At 42.3% G+C, this 16,261-nt stretch overlaps 1 protein-coding gene across 2 annotated transcripts in view; it reads left to right on the top strand.

Annotated features, from left to right (window-relative positions):
• LOC139752056 (ras-related protein Rab-18-B-like) overlaps positions 1-16,261 on the top strand; it is a 54,334-nt gene that overhangs the window by 32,258 nt on the left and 5,815 nt on the right. For both annotated transcript variants that reach the window (XM_071667889.1, XM_071667890.1), the window contains exon 4: positions 1,113-1,238. In XM_071667889.1, coding sequence (XP_071523990.1) covers positions 1,113-1,238 — 126 coding nt within the window. The remainder of the gene's footprint in view (positions 1-1,112; positions 1,239-16,261) is intronic.

The raw sequence follows: 16,261 nt of genomic DNA, 5'->3' as shown, positions 1-16,261 counted from the left end.
TAGCAGTTGAGCGGAGATCATAGTGGAACTGAATGAGGAAAAATTCGAGCGGAAAAGTTTTTGAGCAATTGTTAGTGTATTAGCACCCTCCAACAAAGGGCCATCAAGGAAAGATATCATAAGAGAAGAGCTGTCTAAGACTTGAGAGTTACTGTAAATGTATATCTTGAACATATGGAACATATCAACAAGGTAGTGCAGTCAAGCCATACTGTACACAGTACATCCAGTATCGAGAGGAAAATTCCAAGGCCATAAATCCCAGATCACTGAGATTCCTAAGGGCTTTGAATTGCTTTAATCAGTTTCATGTTCTTAAGTAGTCTTTCATACATGATTTCTTGTCTGTAAGGATGAACCATTTAAAACGTTTACTTCTTATACTTTGTGGCACACAATGTGTACTTGTGTATTTACTTGATACTCTTGTTTTGAATGACATAGCAGATGTTCCTTGCTTTATCTTGTCTCATATATGTACAGTACTCAAGAAAAAACAATGGGACATATGCATGTAACCAGATTTTTGAGCAGTCATTCGGATAATGTCCATAACCATTTTGATAAACTGCAAAGCAAACAGGATGTTGGATATCATTCACTTTGTGCTTGCCTCTCTAATTGTGTAACAAGTATACACTTGATAATAACATGTGTATCAAGTGAAGTCAGTAATTTTTTATCAATATGCATTCCTTTACATAAATGCAGATCAGTCATAGACAGTAACTTGCCATTACAGCTGTCACAAATACTTTACAGTGTTTGATTCAACATTTTGGTATAAGACATAGCTTGGAATGAGCTGGTGAAGTGTGCTGGATATATATGTACCAATAGAAACAGGTATGTCAGTATCAAAGAAAATTTTGCCTGATTGATATGATAATGTGATCCTGAGCTATCTTCCATAAAAATTTTTTTCGTCGCAAGATCACCCTGTGTACAGTATTGGGGTCCCATATATTGTTAACTTCAGCATATCCTTAGTTGCCTGGTTTTTAGTTACAGAAATATTCCTATTGTAATCAAACATTTTTATCAGTTTGAGCTATTGATGTAATCCATTGTTCTCTTTGACTGTGAATTTCATATTTTTTTGTGATTTTCAGGAGAAAGTTGAAGTGAGTAGAGAAGAAGGTCTCATATTTGCAAGACGTCATGCTATGCTATTCATTGAAGCATCAGCCAAAACTAGGGATGGAGTACAATGTGCCTTTGAAGAACTTGTCCAAAAGGTAATAACAGATGGAAACAAGTATGTGGTATCAGCTAAAATATTTTTATTATATTCACTCATAATAATTAAGTGATATGACTTATTTCATTTCAGTGTAACTAACCAGAAATTAGAGTAAATGAAATCTTCTCTTTATTGATATTCATATCATAGACATGAGATAGGCTCTTAGAAAAGTGGAACAAAATTGAAAGTATCTTAAATCTGATTGTTACTAGTGAGTAGGCTACATTGTAGGTTTTGCAAGAGACTGTACTTGAAATGAGAGAATTTTACAGACCTCTTATGAATTATGCCATAAAAAGTATTTATACTATATGTATGTGGAAAGGTCATTGAGCCCTGGATGTGAATAAGGGAGATGTGGTTTTGGTGCACTACTTATGACAGCTCGTGTATGGATGTGAGTGGATGTGGCTTTTCTTCGTCTGTTTCCGGGTGCTACCTCACTGGGGCAGGGAATGGTGATGGTGTTTCCTATGAGATGGAGTGGTACCAGGAATGGATAAAGGCAAGCAGGTATGAATATGTACATGTGTAAATATTTATGTATTATTTTATAAATTATGATAGCGCAAGTAAACAGATGAAAGAATGCCCCCCCCCCCCCCCACCCATATACACATGTATATACATAAGTGCCCACACACGCACATATACATACCTATACATTTCACCGTATACACAGACATATACATATGTACACATGTACATATTCATCCTTGCTGTCTTCATCCATTCCCGGTACCACCCAGCCACACATGAAATAGCACCCCCCCCCTCTCCCCATACGTGCACAAGGAAAAGACAACAAAGGCCACATTCGTTCACACTCAGTCTCTAGCTGTCATGTGTAATGCACTGAAACCACAGCTCCCTTTCCACATCCAGGCCCCACAAAAACTTTCCATGGTTTACTCCAGACACTTCACATGCCGTGGTTCAATCCATAGACAGCACATCAACCCCAGTATAACACATCATTCCAATTCACTCTATTCCTTGCACGCCTTTCACCTCCCTGTATGTTCAGGCCTCAATCGCTCAAAATCTTTTTCGCTCCATCCTTCCACCTCCGATTTAGTCTCCCATTTCTCGTTCCCTCTACCTCTGACACATATCCTCTTTTCAGTCTTTCTTCACTCATTCTCTCCATGTGACCAAACCATTTTAATACACCCTCTTCTGCTCTCTCAACCACACTCTTGTTATTACCACACACCTCAAACATCCACTGCACAACTGTATCTATAGCCCACGCCTCACATCCATATAACATTGTTAGAACCACTATTCATTCAAACATACCCATTTTTGCTTTCTGAGATAATGTTCTCGCCTTCCACACATTCTTCAATGCTCCCAGAACTATCGTCCTCTCCCCCACCCTGTGACTCACTTCCACTTCCACTTCCATGGTTCCATCCGCTGCCAAATCCACTCCCAGATATCTAAAACACTTCACTTCCTCCAGTTTTTCTGTTTTCAAACTTACCTCCCAATTGACATGTCCCTTAACCCTACTGTACTTATAACATTGCTCTTATTCACATTTACTCTCAACTTTCCTCTTTCACACACTTTACCAAACTCAGTCACCAGCTTCAGCAGTTTCTCACTTGAATCACCCACCAGAGCTGTATCATCAGCGAACAACAACTGACTCACTTCCCAAGCTCTCTCATCCACAACAGACTGCATACTTGCCCCTCTTTCCAAAACTCTTGCATTCACCTCCCTACAACCCATCCATAAACAAATTAAACAACCATGGAGACATCACGCACCCCTGCCGCAAACCTACATTCACTGAGAACCAATCACTTTCCTCTCTTCCTACACGTACACATGCCTTACATCCTTGATAAAAACTTTTCACTGCTTTTAACAACTTGCCTCCCACACCATATATTCTTAATACCTTCCACAGAGCATCTCTATCAACTCTATCATATGCCTTCTCCAGATCCATAAATACTACATACAAATCCATTTGCTTTTCTAAGTATTTCTCTCATACATTCTTCAAAGCAAACACCTGATCCACACAACCTCTACCACTTCTGAAACCACACTGCTCTTCCCCAATCTGATGCTCTGTACATGCCTTCAACCTCTCAATCAATACCCTCCCATATAATTTACCAGAAATACTCAACAAACTTATACCTCTGTAATTTGAGCACTCACTTTTATCCCCTTTACCTTTGTACAATGGCACTATGCAGCATTCCGCCAATCCTCAGGCACCTCACCATGAGACATACATATTATACTTTGTCGCTGTTTTCCGCGTTTGCGAGGTAGCGCAAGGAAACAGACGAAAGAAATGGCCCAACCCCCCCCCCCCATACACATGTATATACATACGTCCACACACGCAAATATACATACCTACACAGCTTTCCATGGTTTACCCCAGACGCTTCACATGCCCTGCTTCAATCCACTGACAGCACGTCAACCCCGGTATACCACATCGCTCCAATTCACTCTATTCCTTGCCCTCCTTTCACCCTCCTGCATGTTCAGGCCCCGATCACACAAAATCTTTTTCACTCCATCTTTCCACCTCCAATTTGGTCTCCCTCTTCTCCTTGTTCCCTCCACCTCCGACACATATATCCTCTTGGTCAATCTTTCCTCACTCATCCTCTCCATGTGCCCAAACCACTTCAAAACACCCTCTTCTGCTCTCTCAACCACGCTCTTTTTATTTCCACACATCTCTCTTACCCTTACGTTACTCACTCGATCAAACCACCTCACACCACACATTGTCCTCAAACATCTCATTTCCAGCACATCCATCCTCCTGCGCACAACTCTATCCATAGCCCACGCCTCGCAACCATACAACATTGTTGGAACCACTATTCCTTCAAACATACCCATTTTTGCTTTCCGAGATAATGTTCTCGACTTCCACACATTCTTCAAGGCCCCCAGGATTTTCGCCCCCTCCCCCACCCTATGATCCACTTCCGCTTCCATGGTTCCATCCGCTGCCAGATCCACTCCCAGATATCTAAAACACTTCACTTCCTCCAGTTTTTCTCCATTCAAACTCACCTCCCAATTGACTTGACCCTCAACCCTACTGTACCTAATAACCTTGCTCTTATTCACATTTACTCTTAACTTTCTTCTTCCACACACTTTTCCAAACTCAGTCACCAGCTTCTGCAGTTTCTCACATGAATCAGCCACCAGCGCTGTATCATCAGCGAACAACAACTGACTCACTTCCCAAGCTCTCTCATCCCCAACAGACTTCATACTTGCCCCTCTTTCCAAAACTCTTGCATTTACCTCCCTAACAACCCCATCCATAAACAAATTAAACAACCATGGAGACATCACACACCCCTGCCGCAAACCTACATTCACTGAGAACCAACATACATACATACATACATTAAATAAACTTACCAACCAGTCAACAATACAGTCACCCCCTTTTTTTAATAAATTCTACTGCAATACCATCCAAACCCACTGCCTTGCTGGCTTTCATCTTCCACAAAGCTTTTACTACCTCTTCTCTGTTTACCAAATCATTTTCCCTAACCCTCTCACTTTGCACACCACCTCGACCAAAGCACCCTATATCTGCCACTCTATCAACTAACACATTCAATAAACCTTCAAAATACTCACTCCATCTCCTTCTCACATCACCACTACTTGTTATCACCTCCCCATTAACCCCCTTCACTGAAGTTCCCATTTGTTCCCTTGTCTTACACACTTTATTTACCTCCTTCCAGAACATCTTTTTATTCTCCCTAAATTTTAATGATACTCTCTCACCCCAACTCTCATTTGCCCTCTTTTTCACCTCTTGCACCTTTCTCTTGACCTCATGCCTGTTTCTTTTTTAAATCTCCCAGTCATTTGCATTATTTCCCTGCAAAAACGTCCAAATGCCTCTCTCTTCTCTTTCTCTGATAATATTACTTCTTCATCCCACCACTCACTACCCTTTCTAATCTGCCCACCTCCCAAGCTTCTCATGCCACAAGCATCTTTTGCGCAAGCCATCATTGCTTCCCTAAATGTATCCCATTCCTCCCCCACTCCCCTTACGTCCTTAGTTCTCACCTTTTTCCATTGTGTACTCAGTCTCTCCTGATACTTCCTCACACAAGTCTCCTTCCCAAGCTCACTTACTCTCACCACTCTTTTCACCCAAACATTCTCTCTTCTTTTCTGAAAACCACTACAAATCTTCACCTTCACCTCTCTCGATCAATACCTTCCCATATAATTTCCCAGGAATACTCAACAAACTTATACCTGTGTAATTTGAGCACTCACCTTTATCACCTTTGCCTTTATACAATGGCACTATGTATGCATTCCGCCAATCCTCAGGCACTTCACCATGAGCCATACATACAATGAATATCCTCGCCAACCAGTCAACAACACAGTCACCCCCTTTTTTAATAGATTCCACTGCAACAACATCCAAACCCGCCACCTTGCCAGCTTTCTTCTTCCGCAAAGCTTTCACTGCCTCTTATGTATTTACCAAACCATTTTCCCTGACCCCTCTCACTTTGCACACCGCCTCAACCAAAGCACCCTATATCTGCCACTCTTATTGTCTAACACATTCAACAAACCTTCAAAATACTCACTCCATCTCTGTCTCACATCACCATTACTTGTTATTACTTTCCCATTGGCCCCCTTCACCAATGTTCCCATTTGTTCTCTTGTCTTACGCACTTTATTTACCTCCTTCCAAAACTTCTTTTTATTCTCCCTAAAATTTAATGATACTCTCTCATCCCAACTCTCATTTGCCCTCATTTTCACCTCTTGCACCTTTCTCTTGACCTCTTGCCTCTTTCTTTTATACATCTCCCAGTCATTTGCACTATTTCCCAGCAAAAATCATCCAGATGCCTCTCTCATCTCTTTCACTTATAATCTTACTTCTTCATCCCACCACTCACTACCCTTTCTAATCTGCCCACCTCCCACGCTTTTCATGCCGCAAGCATCTTTTGCTTGTGAATGAATTTGGCCTTTGTTGTCTTTTCCTAGCGCTTCCTCGCACACATGCAGGGGGAGGGGGGATGTCATTTCATGTGTGGCAGAGTGGCAGTGGGAATGAATAAGGGCAGACAGTATGAATTATGTACATCTGTTTATATGTATATGTCTGTGTGTATATATGTATATGTGTGTGCGTGGACGTGTATGTACATACATGTGTATGTGGGTGGGTTGGGCCATTCTTTCGTCTGTTTCCTTGTGCTACCTCGCTAACACGGGAGACAGCGACAAGGTATAATAAATAAATATATTCTTTTTTCTTTCAAACTATTCGCCATTTCCCGTGTTAGCGAGGTAGCATTAAGAACAGAGGACTGGGCCTTTGAGGGAATATCCTCACCTGGCCCCTTTCTCTGTTCCTTCTTTTGGAAAGTTAAAAAAAACGAGAGGGGAGGATTTCCAGCCCCCCGCTCCCTCCCCTTTTAGTCGCCTTCTACAACATGCAGGGAATACATGTGAAGTATTCTTTCTCCCCTATCCCCAGGGATAATATATATATATTTTTTTTTTTTTTTTTTTTTTTTTTTTTTTTTTTGCCGGTCTCCCACGTTTGCGAGGTAGCGCAAGGAAACAGACGAAAGAAATGGCCCAACCCACCCCCATACACATGTATATACATACATCCACACACGCAAATATACATACCTACACAGCCCTCCATGGTTTACCCCAGACGCTTCACATGCCATGATTCAATCCACTGACAGCACGTCAACCCCAGTATACCACATCGCTCCAATTCACTCTATTCCTTGCCCTCCTTTCACCCTCCTGCATGTTCAGGCCCCGATCACACAAAATCTTTTTCACTCCATCTTTCCACCTCCAATTTGGTCTCCCTCTTCTCCTCGTTCCCTCCACCTCCGACACATATATCCTCTTGGTCAATCTTTCCTCACTCATTCTCTCCATGTGCCCAAACCATTTCAAAACACCCTCTTCTGCTCTCTCAACCACGCTCTTTTTATTTCCACACATCTCTCTTACCCTTACGTTACTTACTCGATCAAACCACCTCACCACACATTGTCCTCAAACATCTCATTTCCAACACATCCATCCTCCTGCGCACAACTCTATCCATAGCCCACGCCTCGCAACCATACAACATTGTTGGAACCACTATTCCTTCAAACATACCCATTTTGCTTTCCGAGATAATGTTCTCGACTTCCGTACATTCTTTAAGGCTCCCAGAATTTTTGCCCCCTCCCCCACCCTATGATCCACTTCCGCTTCCATGGTTCCATCCGCTGCCAGATCCACTCCCAGATATCTAAAACACTTTACTTCCTCCAGTTTTTCTCCATTCAAACTCACCTCCCAATTGACTTGACCCTCAACCCTACTGTACCTAATAACCTTGCTCTTATTCACATTTACTCTTAACTTTCTTCTTTCACACACTTTACCAAACTCAGTCACCAGCTTCTGCAGTTTCTCACATGAATCAGCCACCAGCGCTGTATCATCAGCGAACAACAACTGACTCACTTCCCAAGCTCTCTCATCCCCAACAGACTTTATACTTGCCCCTCTTTCCAAAACTCTTGCATTCACCTCCCTAACAACCCCATCCATAAACAAATTAAACAACCATGGAGACATCACACACCCCTGCCACAAACCTACATTCACTGAGAACCAATCACTTTCCTCTCTTCCTACACGTACACATGCCTTACTTCCTCGATAAAAACTTTTCACTGCTTCTAACAACTTGCCTCCCACACCATATATTCTTAATACCTTCCACAGAGCATCTCTATCAACTCTATCATATGCCTTCTCCAGATCCATAAATGCTACATACAAATCCATTTCCTTTTCTAAGTATTTCTCACATACATTCTTCAAAGCAAACACCTGATCCATACATCCTCTACCACTTCTGAAACCACACTGCTCTTCCCCAATCTGATGCTCTGTACATGCCTTCACCCTCTCAATCAATACCCTCCCATATAATTTACCAGGAATACTCAACAAACTTATACCTCTGTAATTTGAGCACTCACTCTTATCCCCTTTGCCTTTGTACAATGGCACTATGCACGCATTCCGCCAATCCTCAGGCACCTCACCGTGAGTCATACATACATTAAATAACCTTACCAACCAGTCAACAATACAGTCACCCCCTTCTTTAATAAATTCCACTGCAATACCATCCAAACCTGTTGCCTTGCCGGCTTTCATCTTCCGCAAAGCTTTTACTACCTCTTCTCTGTTTACCAAATCATTTTCCCTCTCACTTTGCACACCACCTCGACCAAAACACCCTATATCTGCCACTCTATCATCAAACACATTCATCAAACCTTCAAAATACTCACTCCATCTCCTTCTCACATCACCACTACTTGTTATCACCTCCCCATTTGCGCCCTTCACTGAAGTTCCCATTTGCTCCCTTGTCTTACGCACTTTATTTACCTCCTTCCAGAACATCTTTTTATTCTCCCTAAAATTTAATGATACTCTCTCACCCCAACTCTCTTTTGCCCTTTTTTTCACCTCTTGCACCTTTCTCTTGACCTCCTGTCTCTTTCTTTTATACGTCTCCCACTCAACTGCATTTTTTCCCTGCAAAAATCGTCCAAATGCCTCTCTCTTCTCTTTCACTAATACTCTTACTTCTTCATCCCACCACTCACTACCCTTTCTAATCAACCCACCTCCCACTCTTCTCATGCCACAAGCATCTTTTGCACAATCCATCACTGATTCCCTAAATACATCCCATTCCTCCCCCACTCCCCTTACTTCCATTGTTCTCACCTTTTTCCATTCTGTACTCAGTCTCTCCTGGTACTTCCTCACACAAGTCTCCTTCCCAATCTCACTTACTCTCACCACCCTCTTCACCCCAACATTCACTCTTCTTTTCTGAAAACCCATACAAATCTTCACCTTAGCCTCCACAAGATAATGATCAGACATCCCTCCAGTTGCACCTCTCAGCACATTAACATCCAAAAGTCTCTCTTTCGCGCGCCTGTCAATTAACACGTAATCCAATAACGCTCTCTGGCCATCTCTCCTACCAGGTAAGTATATTTATGTATATCTCACTTTTTAAACCAGGTATTCCCAATCATCAGTCCTTTTTCAGCACATAAATCTACAAGCTCTTCACCATTTCCATTTACAACACTGAACACCCCATGTACACTAATTATTCCCTCAACTGCCACATTACTCACCTTTGCATTCAAATCACCCATCACTATAACCCGGTCTCGTGCATCAAAACCACTAACACACTCATTCAGCTGCTCCCAAAACACTTGCCTCTCATGATCTTTCTTCTCATGCCCAGGTGCATATGCACCAATAATCACCCATCTCTCTCCATCAACTTTCAGTTTTACCCATATTAATCGGGAATGTACTTTCTTACATTCTATCACATACTCCCACAACTCCTGTTTCAGGAGTACTGCTACTCCTTCCCTTGCTCTTGTCCTCTCACTAATCCCTGACTTTACTCCCAAGACATTCCCAAACCACTCTTCCCCTTCACCCTTGAGCTTCGTTTCACTCAGAGCCAAAACATCCAGGTTCCTTTCCTCAAACATACTACCTATCTCTCCTTTTTTCACATCTTGGTTACATCCACACACATTTAGGCACCCCAATCTGAGCCTTCGAGGAGTATGAGCACTCCCTGCGTGACTCCTTCTTCTGTTTCCCATTTTAGAAAGTTAAAAAAATACAAGGAGGGGAGGATTTCTGGCCCCCCGCTCCCGTCCCCTCTAGTCGCTTTCTACGACACGCGAGGAATGCGTGGGAAGTATTCTTTCACCCCTATCCCCAGGGATAATATACATATATATATATGATGTCTCCATGGTTGTTTAATTTGTTTATGGATGGGGTTGTTAGGGAGGTGAATGCAAGAGTTTTGGAAAGAGGGGCAAGTATGAAGTCTGTTGGGGATGAGAGAGCTTGGGAAGTGAGTCAGTTGTTGTTCGCTGATGATACAGCGCTGGTGGCTGATTCATGTGAGAAACTGCAGAAGCTGGTGACTGAGTTTGGAAAAGTGTGTGGAAGAAGAAAGTTAAGAGTAAATGTGAATAAGAGTAAGGTTATTAGGTACAGTAGGGTTGAGGGTCAAGTCAATTGGGAGGTGAGTTTGAATGGAGAAAAACTGGAGGAAGTGAAGTGTTTTAGATATCTGGGAGTGGATCTGGCAGCGGATGGAACCATGGAAGCGGAAGTGGATCATAGGGTGGGGGAGGGGGCGAAAATCCTGTGGGCCTTGAAGAATGTGTGGAAGTCGAGAACATTATCTCGGAAAGCAAAAATGGGTATGTTTGAAGGAATAGTGGTTCCAACAATGTTGTATGGTTGCGAGGCGTGGGCTATGGATAGAGTTGTGCGCAGGAGGATGGATGTGCTGGAAATGAGATGTTTGAGGACAATGTGTGGTGTGAGGTGGTTTGATCGAGTGAGTAACGTAAGGGTAAGAGAGATGTGTGGAAATAAAAAGAGCGTGGTTGAGAGAGCAGAAGAGGGTGTTTTGAAGTGGTTTGGGCACATGGAGAGGATGAGTGAGGAAAGATTGACCAAGAGGATATATGTGTCGGAGGTGGAGGGAACAAGGAGAAGAGGGAGACCAAATTGGAGGTGGAAAGATGGAGTGAAAAAGATTTTGTGTGATCGGGGCCTGAACATGCAGGAGGGTGAAAGGAGGGCAAGGAATAGAGTGAATTGGAGCGATGTGGTATACCGGGGTTGACGTGCTGTCAGTGGATTGAAGCAGGGCATGTGAAGCGTCTGGGGTAAACCATGGAAAGCTGTGTAGGTATGTATATTTGCGTGTGTGGACGTATGTATATACATGTGTATGGGGGGGGGTTGGGCCATTTCTTTCGTCTGTTTCCTTGCGCTACCTCGCAAACGCGGGAGACAGCGACAAAGTATAATAAAAAAATATAATATATATATATATACACATACACACACATACACACACACACGCTCATATACACACACACACACATACATATATATACATATGAAAAATGTAAGAAACAATTTAGAAAACTGAAACTTCTAGCTTGAAATGAAAAGAAAAAAAAAATGAATGTCACATAATGGTTCAACCTCTGGCTATGGAAAAAGGAAATGTTTAATTTATTTACACAAAAGTCAATAGTAGTTCTCATCAATTTAACCACTGTATCAATAAGCTTCAATGTCTAAGCTACATTTTTTTCCAATTTCACTATTTTCTTGTCAAAGAACCATGTATGAAAACTATCACTCCAGTAACACAACTATAAACATTTACTTCCCCTTTAAAAAAGTTCTGGGGAAGTCTGTCTCGATACACTGCGGGACACTACCACCTGACGAGGTTTGTGTTGCAATGATTTTTGATTCACAAACGTAGTAGCATCACTGGTGGCCAAGGTAGTTCCGTTGGCGAAGAGGAGCTCATGAAACTGCCTCGTCCTCTTGCCTGATGTGGTGCCTCCAGTTTCTTTGCCATCTGAAGTTTGCATCAGCCTTCACTCCTGCTACCTTTGCGGAAGACTTGGTTCTGTGCAGTGTGGCGCAGACAGAGGCCAGATGAACCAAACGCTGTGTGATACGGGGAGCAGCTCATGTTCACTCCTCATCCCGACGCAGCGAAGGTTTAGCAGGCAATGTGATGTGTTATGTAGTCATCAGACCTCTGTATTGTCGTAGTCGTTCTCTCTCGTCGCTACCTGGCTGGCTCGCAGTCGCGGGAGACAGCGACAAAGCAAAATATAAATATATATACACACACACATATATATATATATATATATATATATATATATATATATATATATATATATATATATATATATGTGTGTGTGTATATATATGTATATATGTATGTATATATATATATATATATATATATATATATATATATATATATATATATATATATATATATATATATATATCCCTGGGGATAGGGGAGAAAGAATACTTCCCACGTATTCCCTGTGTGTTGTAGAAGGCGACTAAAGGGGAAGGGAGCGGGTGGTTGGAAATCCTCCCCTCTCGTTTTTTTTTTTTTCTTTTCCAAAAGAAGGAACAGAGTGGGGCCAGGTGAGGATATTCCACAAAGGCCCAGTCCTCTGTTCTTAACGCTACCTCGCTAACACGGGAAATGGCGAATAGTTTAAAAGAAAAAGAAAGAATATATAGGGTGGGGGAGGGGGCGAAAATTCTGGGGGCCTTGAAGAATGTGTGGAAGTCGAGAACATTATCTCGGAAAGCAAAAATGGGTATGTTTGAAGGAATAGTGGTTCCAACAATGTTGTATGGTTGCGAGGCGTGGGCTATGGATAGAGTTGTGCGCAGGAGGATGGATGTGCTGGAAATGAGATGTTTGAGGACAATGTGTGGTGTGAGGTGGTTTGATCGAGTGAGTAACGTAAGGGTAAGAGAGATGTGTGGAAATAAAAAGAGCGTGGTTGAGAGAGCAGAAGAGGGTGTTTTGAAGTGGTTTGGGCACATGGAGAGAATGAGTGAGGAAAGATTGACCAAGAGGATATATGTGTCGGAGGTGGAGGGAACGAGGAGAAGAGGGAGACCAAATTGAAGGTGGAAAGATAGAGTGAAAAAGATTTTGTGTGATCGGGGCCTGAACATGCAGGAGGGTGAAAGGAGGGCAAGGAATAGAGTGAATTGGAGCGATGTGGTATACCGGGGTTGACGTGCTGTAAGTGGATTGAATCAAGGCATGTGAAGCGTCTGGGGTAAACCATGGAAAGCTGTGTAGGTATGTATATTTGTGTGTGTGGACGTATGTATATACATGTGTATGGGGGGGTTGGGCCATTTCTTTCGTCTGTTTCCTTGCGCTACCTCGCAAACGCGGGAGACAGCGACAAAGTATAATAATAAATGGGGAGGTGATAACAAGTAGTGGTGATGTGAGAAGGAGATGAAGTGAGTATTTTGAAGGTTTGTTGAATGTGTTTGATGATAGAGTGGCAGATATAGGGTGTTTTGGTCGAGGTGGTGTGCAAAGTGAGAGGGTTAGGGAAAATGATTTGGTAAACAGAGAAGAGGTAGTAAAAGCTTTGCGGAAGATGAAAGCCGGCAAGGCAGCAGGTTTGGATGGTATTGCAGTGGAATTTATTAAAAAAGGGGGTGACTGTATTGTTGACTGGTTGGTAAGGTTATTTAATGTATGTATGACTCATGGTGAGGTGCCTGAGGATTGGCGGAATGCGTGCATAGTGCCATTGTACAAAGGCAAAGGGGATAAGAGTGAGTGCTCAAATTACAGAGGTATAAGTTTGTTGAGTATTCCTGGTAAAATATAAGGGAGGGTATTGATTGAGAGGTGGAGGCATGTACAGAGCATCAGATTGGGGAAGAGCAGTGTGGTTTCAGAAGTGGTAGAGGATGTGTGGATCAGGTGTTTGCTTTGAAGAATGTATGTGAGAAATACTTAGAAAAACAAATGGATTTGTATGTAGCATTTATGGATCTGGAGAAGGCATATGATAGAGTTGATAGAGATGCTCTGTGGAAGGTATTAAGAATATATGGTGTGGGAGGCATGTTGTTAGAAGCAGTGAAAAGTTTTTATCGAGGATGTAAGGTATGTGTACGTGTAGGAAGAGAGGAAAGTGATTGGTTCTCAGTGAATGTAGGTTTGCGGCAGGGGTGTGTGATGTCTCCATGGTTGTTTAATTTGTTTATGGATGGGGTTGTTAGGGAGGTGAATGCAAGAGTTTTGGAAAGAGGGGCAAGTATGATGTCTGTTGTGGATGAGAGAGCTTGGGAAGTGAGTCAGTTGTTGTTCGCTGATGATACAGCGCTGGTGGCTGATTCATGTGAGAAACTGCAGAAGCTGGTGACTGAGTTTGGTAAAGTGTGTGAAAGAAGAAAGTTAAGAGTAAATGTGAATAAGAGCAAGGCTATTAGGTACAGTAGGGTTGAGGGTCAAGTCAATTGGGAGGTAAGTTTGAATGGAGAAAAACTGGAGGAAGTAAAGTGTTTTAGATATCTGGGAGTGGATCTGGCAGCGGATGGAACCATGGAAGCGGAAGTGAATCATAGGGTGGGGGAGGGGGCGAAAATCCTGGGAGCCTTGAAGAATGTGTGGAAGTCGATAACATTATCTTGGAAAGCAAAAATGGGTATGTTTGAAGGAATAGTGGTTCCAACAATATATATATATATATATAGGTAATAACACGTAGTGGTGATGTGAGGAGATGGAGTGTATTTTGAAGGTTTGTTGAATATGTTAGATGATAGGGTGGCAGATATAGGGTGTCTTGGTCGAGGTGGTTTGCGAAGTGAGAGGGTTAGGGAGAATGATTTGCTAAACAGAGAAGAGATTGTAAAAGCTTTGCGGAAGATGAAAGCCGGTAAGGGTGCGGGTTTGGATGGTATTGCGGTGGATTTTGAAAAAAAGGGTGAATGTGTTGTTGACTGGTTGGTAAGGATATTTAATGTATGGCTCATGATGAAGTGCCTGAAGATTGGCTGAATGCATGTGTAGTGCCATTGTACAAAGGTAAAGGAGATAAAGATGAGTGCTTAAATTATAGAGGTATAAATTTGTTGAGTATTCATGGGAAATTATATGGGAGGGTATTGTTTGAGAAGGTGAAGGCATGTACAGAGCATTATTAGATTGGGGAAGAGCAGTGTGGTTTCAGAAGTGGTAGAGGATGTGTGGATCAGGTGTTTGCTTTGAAGAATGTAGGTGAGAAATACTTAGAAAAACAGATGAATTTGTATGTAGCATTTATGGATCTAGAGAAGGCATATGATAGAGTTGATATAGATGCTCTGTGGGAGGTATTAAGAGTATATGGATTGGGAGGCAAGTAGCTAGAAGCAGTGAAAAGTTTTTATTGAGGATTTAAGGCATGTGTACGAGTAGGAAGAGAGGAAAGTGATTGGTTCTCAGTGAATGTCAGTTTGCGGCAGGGGTGCGTGATGTCTCCATGGTTATTTGACTTGTTTACGGATGGGGTTGTCAGGGAGGTGAATGCAAGAGTTTTGGAAAGAGGAGCAAGTATGCAGTCTATTGTGGATGAGAGGGCTTGGGAAGTGAGTCAGTTGTTCGCTGATGATACAGCGCTGGTGGCTGATTCAGGTGAGAAATTGCAGAAGCTTGTGACTGAGTTTGGTAAATTGTGTGAAAGAAAGATGAGAGTAAATGTGAACAAGAGCAAGGTTATTAGGTATAGTAGGGTTCTAGGGACAAGTCAGTTGGGAGGTAATTTTGAATGGAGAAAAACTTGAGGAAGTGAAGTGTTTTAGGTTAGGTATTAATTGATAGGCGCATGAAAAAGAGTCTTTTGGATGTTAATGTGCTGAGAGGTGCAACTGGAGGGATGTTCGATCATTATCTTTTGGAGGTGAAGGTGAAGATTGGTAGAGGTTTTCAGTAAAGAAGAGAGAATGTTGGGGTGAAGAGAGTGGTGAGAGTAAATGAGCTTGGGAAGGAGACTTGTGTGAGGAAGTACCAGGAGAGACTGAGTGAAGAATGGAAAAATGCGAGAGCAAAGGACATAAGGGGAGTGGGAGAGGAATGGGATATATTTAGGGAAGGAGTGATGGCTTGTGCAAAGGATGCTTGTGGCATGAGAAGCGTGGGAGGTGGGCAGATTAGAAATAGTGAGTGGTGAGTAAGATTATTAGTGAAAGAGAAGAGAGAGGGATTTGGCCAATTTTTGCAGGGAAATAGTGCAGATGACTGGGAGATGTATAAAAGAAAGAAGCTTGAGGTCAAGAGAAAGATGCAAGAGGTGAAAACGAGGGCAAATGAGAGTTGGGGTGAGAGAGTATCATTAAATTTTAGGGAGAGTAAAAAGATGTTTTGGAAGTGTGTAAGACAAGAGAACAAATGGAAATATCAGTGAAGGGGGCTAATGGGAGGTAATAAAAAGTAGTGGTGATGTGAGAAAGAGATGGAGTGAATATTTTGAA

This window comes from Panulirus ornatus, chromosome 12, assembly GCF_036320965.1.
Source record: "Panulirus ornatus isolate Po-2019 chromosome 12, ASM3632096v1, whole genome shotgun sequence".
NCBI lineage: Eukaryota > Metazoa > Arthropoda > Malacostraca > Decapoda > Palinuridae > Panulirus > Panulirus ornatus.
This window is presented reverse-complemented; position numbering and strand designations above follow the sequence as displayed.